This window comes from Mesoplodon bidens (assembly GCF_964165515.1).
Source record: "Mesoplodon bidens genome assembly, chromosome: 10".
Classification (NCBI taxonomy): domain Eukaryota; kingdom Metazoa; phylum Chordata; class Mammalia; order Artiodactyla; family Ziphiidae; genus Mesoplodon; species Mesoplodon bidens.
Genome location: NC_138172.1, coordinates 68,833,934 through 68,842,335, shown reverse-complemented (window position 1 = coordinate 68,842,335; position 8,402 = coordinate 68,833,934). Strand labels below are relative to the sequence as shown.

Here is an 8,402-nt window from a genome sequence, read left to right as displayed (position 1 = left end):
ATTAAGGGCATCTGATCTAACCCTCTGGTGGCTTCTGATACCTGAATCTTCCCCACCTCACTTCTTTGCCAAGTGTTACCTGGCTTTGGCTTGTATGCCTTTAGTGACAGAGAGCTCAAAGTCTTTTAGAACTGAGCAGAGGGATAGGGGCCAAGAGCGGAGACTGATTAAATTGATTGGAGGTCTCTTTCCTCTATCTCATGCCCTCCTCTTTCTCCTTCATTCTCTCTCTTACCCTCTGCCTCCGGAACTGTATTTGCTTGTCTCTGTATGCAACTGAGGTTTCCTCTGATTCAGCTGAGGAAGTCACCAGTACCCGAATGATTACAAAGTACCAAACTCAGCACCCTGCCCACACTGGACCGCAGTACCTGGTGAGCATTATTTTGGTTAATGGTAAGATGAGACAGTCGACATTTACAGCAAACACAGATGACAGGAGATAGTCCAACACCAAGAGGCTGTCTAAGACTCTCAAAGCAAGCTCCCTAAGGGCACTGAAATTCCCAGCCCCAGGCTATAATGTGCAGCCACCTTTCAGGAGGCAAATGTTGTGCAATTCTGGGAATTCTCACAAATGCTCCAAAGAGGGACCCTTGAATAATCTGAATCCAGTTTCCCCTGCTGCTCCCCAGGCTCCACCAGCCACACCCCAGCTGCGCCTCAAGTGTATCCGGAGATTGACACCTCAAGGCAGAGGGCTGCACCAGGGGCACCATGGCATGGGGGCAGGAGTGGGATCCCCAAATGTGGCCCCTTAGAGGCACATCTTGGGGAAAGAGAGTGGGGTTGGGGCTCAGGGAGACAGGGGGGATGGAGCATATCAGGGGCCATCAGAACATCGCTCTTCCCCAGGAATCGGATTCTGCTCGAAAGAACACCATGCTTGCAAACAGATACAGTGAGTGTGACAAGGTTCACGGGCTTTGCCAGGCATGGAACAGTGGGGCTGCTTTAATAAACAGTGTACTTTGCGATTAACAGGCCATATCAATTTGTAATCAGCACCAAAGCAAGCTCTTTGAAAAGTTTCTCTCCCACGCCTCCACATTTGCTCTTATTTCTGACTACACAAGCAATACCCAGTCATTATAGAAGATCTGAAAATACAAATACATATAAGAAGGAAAACACCCTCACACATTTACCCTGTAATTTTACCACCCAGAGATGTTTTGCCAATATTGTGGTGTATTTTCCTTAAGTCACTTTTCTAGACTTTTCTTTCTTTAAAGAGTTTTAACCTCCCCACCCCGCCCCCACCACCAGCCTTATTACTCAGAAAAGTCCTTTGGAGTACAAAGGGCAGCATTAGTGCAGCCACTCCCCTGGGATCCAAGCCCTGACCCGAGGAGGATTTTCCTGAACTTCCAAGCTGGCTGTCCCTGTCATTGCTGTGTCCAGGCAGGTGGGACAGGAGCCGAGGAACAGGAAACCCAGGGAGGTGGCCCACCTACCCTGGCCAGGCCAGGTGCTCAGGAGCAGCAGCCAGCTCTCTTGGGTGGCCTCTTGCGGGCTACCTCCACCAGTGAGCCCTTCAGACGGTCTTCTTGCATCTTGAGTGACCTGTGTGAAGATGCCTGGGCATCATTCCTCTCTCTCATCTCCCAGGGGCAGCAGGGAGGGGCCCAGGGGTGCAGCTGGGGGGCTGCCCCCCTGAGCTTCCTCTCTCCCAGCTGCTCTGCCCCTGTCCTGCGTTCCACATGGCACCAGAAAAATGGGGCCACGGAGACTTCGGCTTCCTGTCTCTTTTCTGGCATTCTCTGTAGCCTACTGCGTGCCAGGCGCAAGGGACTCTGATTATGACAATGAAGCCATCATGTCCTTGCCTTGAGTAGTGAGAGAGACAGAGAGGGGAAGGGGCGATCAGGACCCAGGAATGGGGAGGCACACAGAGGGACTTCACACCAGGTCCTGGAGGGATTTAGGGAACAAGGAGGCAGAGATGGAGCTGAGACTGAGCAGTGGACAAGGGTTCACTAGCAGAAAAGAAGGAGGGGTGTGTTCTAGGCAGAGGGCAAAAGCTCAGTGTCGAGAGAGAGCTTGGGGGTTGGGGAAGCAAAGCTCCTTCGTTCATTCATTTATTCACAATATATTTACTGTGTGCCTGGCGCTGTCCTAAATCACAGAGCCTAAGGACTAAATGGCCAGAAAGAAGCCTTGGAGGCAGCAGGGATTCAGGGCTCTGTCGGCCAGGAAGCCACATTCAGGAACTTGGGCTTTTATCCTAAAGCAAAGGGAAGCCACTGAGCAGTTTCCTGTCGGAGGGATCTGGTGTGATCAGGTTTGAAGTTTAGCAAGCTCCCTGGAGCTGCTTTGTCAGAGAAGGGGCCCAGAGACCATCTGGTCTAATACCCTTCCCCCCTCACTCACTTCATTTATTTATTGAACACCTAGTATGTGCCAGGCCCCAGGGGGAGGGGCTGAACGAAACAGACATGACTCTGCCCTCCTGGAGCTACAGCCTGGTAGGGAAGGCAGGCAGCAAAAAGAAAACTGTAACTACAGTTTGTCAAGAGGGGCTTTTTTGTTTTTTTTTCAAGAAGGGCTTTGAAGGACACAGAGAAGGTAATCCAGAATAGCGGTGGGAGGGGTTGTGGTCAGGGAGGGTCCCTCTGAGCGGCTGAAGCTTATGGGGGGGGTGGGCGCGGGCGGGGAGATGGCACTGGAGCCAATACAGTCCACTGAAAGGCATTTGGATTTTACTCTAAGAGCACTGCATTATTATTACTATTTTTTTTTTTTTTTTTGCCACACTGTTTGGCTTGTGGGATTTTAGTTCCCCAACCAGGGATCAAACCCGGCCCCTCGGCCACTGCACCAAGGCTCAGAGAGGGGACGGGAGACTTCCCAGAGGTGATGCAGCTAACAGGACTGGTAGCATTGGAGTGAGGAGACTCCGGGCAGTGTTCTCTCTCCTTCCCCAGACTTCTGAGCCCTGTGCTTTCACAGGTGCTTCCTCAGAATGGGCCTTCCCCTCCCACATGAGTCAGCTGAAGGCTGTCCAGAGATTCTGGGTGGGGAGCAGCAGGGCGGCACTCACCGGGCCAGGTTCACCACAGGCTCCAGGATGTTGTGACCCAGGGCAGCGCTGCACTCTCCAAAGGAGACCCCCAGTTCCTGCAGCCAGACAGATATGGGTACAGGTGCCATGGGGGAGACCACTGAGAGTCTAGGTGGCAGTGCCCACCACCAAAGACCTGATCATCAGACAGAGTCCCACCCACTACACCCCCAGGCAACCCCAACAGGTGAGACAGCCCATCTCCATCTCCTTGTGGCCCATGGTCCCCAGCCTTGCCCCTCTGCCCACTGTCTCTCCACCCTGGCTGGACAAGGTATCAAAGATGCCACCTAGAAAACTCCACAGCATTCAGAGTGACAGTGGGAAGCCTGTGTCCCAACTTGGAGATGTGTCCTTGGGGACATTTTAAAGTCATTAGTTATATGTATTTTTAATTTCCAAAATATTTAATTGGGGGAAATATTTGAAAATGTAGCATAAAAAAGTAGAAATACAAAATATAAAACACTCCTGTTAGTGTTTGAATATATATTTCCATTGTGTTTTATATAACCGTTTTATTGGGGGGTGAGGGGGGTGGGCTAAACGTCGTTATACTTTAGGTTAAACCATATGAAAGTGCTGTTTTGATAGACACCAAACAGTCAAATATCAGCAATCTCATATGATTCAACCTAACCTATACCCGGAGATGCAGCTGCTTTTCTGACCTCACATTATATTGTAAGCATTTCCTCCACACCCTTAGATATTTTTTAGAACAGGATTCTTAATGGCAAATGCTAGCCTCTCACATGAAGCTCCACAAATTAACCACCAAAGGTTTGTTCTTATAAATAACACTGTAAAGAATATCCTCATACAAATGTTCAAGTATACATAATACACAGGTATCCAGTACGTCATTCTCTTAAGAATTATTATTTCTGACTCTTTCCTTAGGATAAATTGCTAGAGGAGGAATTACTGTGTCAAGGAGATGAGCTACTACTTTTAAGAGGAAAAAGTTCCCACCAACCAGGAGTCACAATGATGACCTCATGATCAGGAGAAATGAGAGAAGAGACAGGAAGGAAATACGATATGGAAATGCCAAGAGGGGTGGAGTCAGAGGTAGGGCAGGGAGCGAGTCTTTGTTCCACCTTTATTATTCTCCAGATTTTCTGGAATGTAGTTCAGTTCTATTCATAAATAAATAGTATCCACTGTCCCCTGTCTGGTGACAGGGCTTTTGATGCAATCTTCCCAGGGAAGAATTTGGGTCTTAAAATAGAATAAATTAGAAGGAATGTTATGTTAATTAGAGACCAGAGATAAAATTAAGATTTGATTGGGAATTTTGAGTGAAGCTTAAAAAGATTTTTTTTTTTTTTTTTTTTTTTTTGCGGTACGTGGACCTCTCACTGTTGTGGCCTCTCCTGTTGTGGAGCACAGGCTCTGGACGCACAGGCTCAGCGGCCATGGCTCATGGGCCCAGCCGCTCCGTGGCATGTGGGATCTTCCCAGACCAGGGCACGAACCCGTGTCCCCTGCATTGGCAGGCGGACTCTCAACCACTGCGCCACCAGGGAAGCCCTTAAAAAGATTTTGACTCTGAAGATATTTTTAGGTAGGTAGGGACACTGTGGGGATTTGCTAATTCAACAGTGAGGTTCAATGTCATGCCCACTGTTACCTTCTCATGTTTGGGTCTTAGGCCCCGGGTGGGTGGGAGGCTGTCGGTCTTTGATGGGGCAAGGGCAGGAACGGATCCTTCTCTGTGGTATCGGCTAGGTTGACCTATTCATTACCCTCCAGGGAGGGGTCTGCCCAACCCAGGCTGGGGGAGGGGCTGATGCCCAGGTACTCACCTGGGCCAGTTGCTGCCCAGCCTCGGTGGACACTTGCCGATCCTCCTCACAGTCTGTCTTGTTTCCCAAGAGAAGGACGACCACGCTGTCAGACACTGCATCCTGTACACAGAACATGTTCCCTCAGCAACACATGTTGAGCGCCTGCTGTGTGCCAGGCCCTGGGTAGATTTAGCCATGCTCTCCAGGAAGCTGACTGTGTGCCACTTCCCTCCACACATGCCCACCTTTCCATATCACACCCACTCCACACTCTTCCCACCTCTGGCACCTTCCCTTCCATCTGCAGTGAACCTCTCTGCCTGCAAACATGTCACCCACTTTCCAAGGCCAACCTCAAAGTCACCTCCCCCAGGAAGCCTTCCTAGATTGCTCCTGTCCATGCCCCTCTTTCCTGCCTGTGTTGAACAGCCCAGCATTTGACTACACAGGCTGGCTTGGCTCATCTCCTAATTGTTTCATGGATAATAATGATAATAGCTTCTGTTTACTGAGAGTTTACTGTATACCAGGTGCTGTGCTGAAATCAGTTATATCAGTTAATCCTCACAACTGCTCTATGAGAAAAGTTGGGAAATTGAAGTTCAGAGAGTTTAAGTCACTCGTGCAAGGTCACAGAGTTCGGATGGGATACTTGGGATACAAACCCAGGTCTTATCAGAACCCAGAACCCAGCTCCCCTCACGTATCACCTTATCCTGCTTCTCTTGCATCTCTTCAACTAGACTAGAAACTTCTAGGGAGAAGACAACATGTCTTTCTTCATACCCCTCTTCTGTGCTAGCACATACTGCAGAATTTCAGCATGTATACATACAGCAAGTAAGTATGTGGGGGAAAGAACTAGAGATGTGTGAACAGAGGAATGATCACCTAGAGTGGCACTAGACTTGCATTATCCCCAGGTGTTAAGAAGACATCACAGAGCTTCTGTATATAGGAAAAAAATGGTCATAGGATAAAGGAAAGAGTTTGTTTTGGAGCCCGTACTATGTGGTTGTAGTTTCTTTGTACTACTATGTTCCCAGCCCATCCAGCCACATACCCTCAGTAGATTATGTCACCCATATGTCTGCTGTGTCATTTGTAATCCTGGGAGAAAAGAAGGAGTGGGAAGGATACAAGTTCCCTCTTGATTCCACACACTGGGGCCAACCCCAGCAGCCATCAGCTCACCTGGAGACAGTCCAGCCAGTAGCGCACATGGGCAAAGCTCTCCTGGGAGGTGACGTCGTACATGAGCACCACTCCATCAGCCTTGCGGAGCAGCTGCCGCGTCATGCTGTGGTACCTGCCCAGAGAGTCCGCATCAGGCCATGCCAGGTGGCCTAACCCTAAGCCCTGACCTCTCTAGGCCTCAGCCACTCCATCTGCTTCTAATTGCTTCCCAAAGAGAACGTGCATGTATTTTCCTTCTTACAGTGTGCTTATTGTTGAATAGGTAACAGTCCTCGTGGCTCAAATTTCAGAAGGTTCCAAAGGGCACCCCGTGAAAAGTCTCTCCCAGCTAACCCCACCCTCATCCTGCAGCCACCCCCAGAGGCAGCCAGAATTACCCATTTCTTTTTTTTTTTTTTTTGATAGCAAGAAGTTTATTTTAGCCATTTCTTAAATAGTTTCCCAGAGGTATTTTATATATATATTGATACATAAATGTATATGTACACACACACACATATACCCATATACATACTGTTTAAACAAATACAGTGTAAAACATTGTACCTATTAATATTCAGTATTCTGTACTTTGTTTTATCCACATAATAAAATGTCTTGAAGATATTTCCCTATTGGTACATAAAGAGGGTCCTCCATCTTTTTTGTGGCTTCATAATATTCTATTGTGTGGAGAGACTCTAATATATTTAACTGGTCCATTACTGATGGTGTTTAGGTTGTTTCCAATGTTTCATAATATAAACAGTGTTGCTATGAACAGTCTTGGTCCCTTTGATATTATAGTCATGTATGAGTTTATCAATAGAATGAATTTCTAGAAGTAGAACTTCTGGGTCACAGAAGATGTGCCTTTTCAGTTTTGATCACTACAGCTTAACCAGAAAGTGGAAAGCCAGCGTTTTCAGAAGGACAGGCGATTGGGTGGCTGTCCCCTGTTGGGATGGCCATCACAGGTGCCCTGCCATGCTGAGGAGAACTCTGGGTCTGCTGTCCTGTCTCCTGCATGGGGACTGGACTCGTCTCTCCATCCCTGACCTCCTGAATCATCAGGGGTAGAAGCTGCATTTGTACTTGGTTGCCTCTTAGCCCATATTGGACTCCTCAGGGTCGGGGCTGCCCTCCACTCCTCTGTAGCCCAGGCTCAGCCACTAATGTCGACAGTGCCCGTTACCTCTCCTGGCCAGCTGTGTCCCAGAGCTGCAGCAAAAAGCACTTGTTGTCCACCAGCAGGTTTGTGACCCGAAAATCCACTCCTAGGACACACAGAGGAGAGTCAAGCTTACTTTTAAGTTACCATCCCGGATGTGCAGCTGCGGCCTGCCTGAATACATACCTGTCCCCAGTACCAGCCAGGGTGGGATGGGAACCTCCAGCTGCTGGGCTTCCCTTTTGCTCTCCAAATCCCATCCATACTTGAGGGCCCACATCCTCCAAGAAGCCTTCCCTAACCACGCAGCTCCCACTGCACTCCCGCCCTGAAAGTTGGCCAGCGTGAGGCACCTTGCATTATTTTTACCTCTACAAAAAAAAAATCTGTCTTCTCAACTGCACGGCAGTGTTTATTCCTCAGTCTACTCAGGAAAATCAGTTTTGTTTATTTATTTTTTATAATACTTCTTGTTTCATTCCTAATTATTGCATGCATCTTCCCCCTTTACCCAGACAGCAGCCTGGGAGGGTGGAAGGAATGTTGGCTTCAAGGATGACCAGTTGGGCTGTGAGTTGTCCACCTTCTGCTGCTATACTGGCTGTGTAACCTCAGGCAAGTCACTTCACCTCTCTGAGCCTTCCTTCCTCATCTGCAAGGTGGCAACTTAAAAAGACCCACATCACTGGGTGGTTGGGAGGATTAAATGACTTATGTCCAAGGTTCAGCCTAATTTCTGGGGGGTGCTTAGGAGGTGGTAATTTTTATTATCACTATGAATTCTCATCTCCCTGAGCCCCAGCTCCTCAAATTTCACAGACCCACCCTTCCCTGTGTAATGGTTCTAGACACCTCCTGTGCCTGGAAATATGGAAGTAATAATGAAGTCCCAGGGAGGTTTGGAATCTTTGGGGAGCGCCTTCCAGCCAACCTCCATTTCCCAGGGACACCAGGCCGGGTGGGGCTGATAGAGAGGGGCTGCTTTGTCCATGCTGAGCCCACTGCAGGGCTCAGACCAGCTCAGGAAAGGGGCATCTCCTCATATTATCTCTGAGCTGGTAAGACCTTCCTCAAGGTCTAGGTCTCTCATGACAGCCCCCAGAAGCACCTGCTGCTGTCTCTGGTGGTGACTGAAGCCACAGACCACTCCCACACCCATGCTCTCCACAGGAAGCTGGGAGAAGTGGCAGATGGGAGT

At 48.9% G+C, this 8,402-nt stretch overlaps 1 protein-coding gene across 1 annotated transcript in view; it reads right to left on the bottom strand.

Moving 5' to 3' along the window:
* Nucleotides 1-1,416: 1,416 nt before the first annotated feature.
* The window catches only part of RAB44 (RAB44, member RAS oncogene family), a 34,398-nt gene continuing 27,412 nt past the window's right edge, over nucleotides 1,417-8,402 (bottom strand). Inside the window, exons 10-14 of the mRNA XM_081247644.1 lie at nucleotides 7,229-7,310; nucleotides 6,052-6,166; nucleotides 4,876-4,977; nucleotides 3,044-3,120; nucleotides 1,417-1,566 (exon numbers count right to left, since the gene is read on the bottom strand). Of these exons, the coding sequence (XP_081103770.1) occupies nucleotides 1,476-1,566; nucleotides 3,044-3,120; nucleotides 4,876-4,977; nucleotides 6,052-6,166; nucleotides 7,229-7,310 (467 nt within the window). The 3' untranslated portion in view covers nucleotides 1,417-1,475. The remainder of the gene's footprint in view (nucleotides 1,567-3,043; nucleotides 3,121-4,875; nucleotides 4,978-6,051; nucleotides 6,167-7,228; nucleotides 7,311-8,402) is intronic.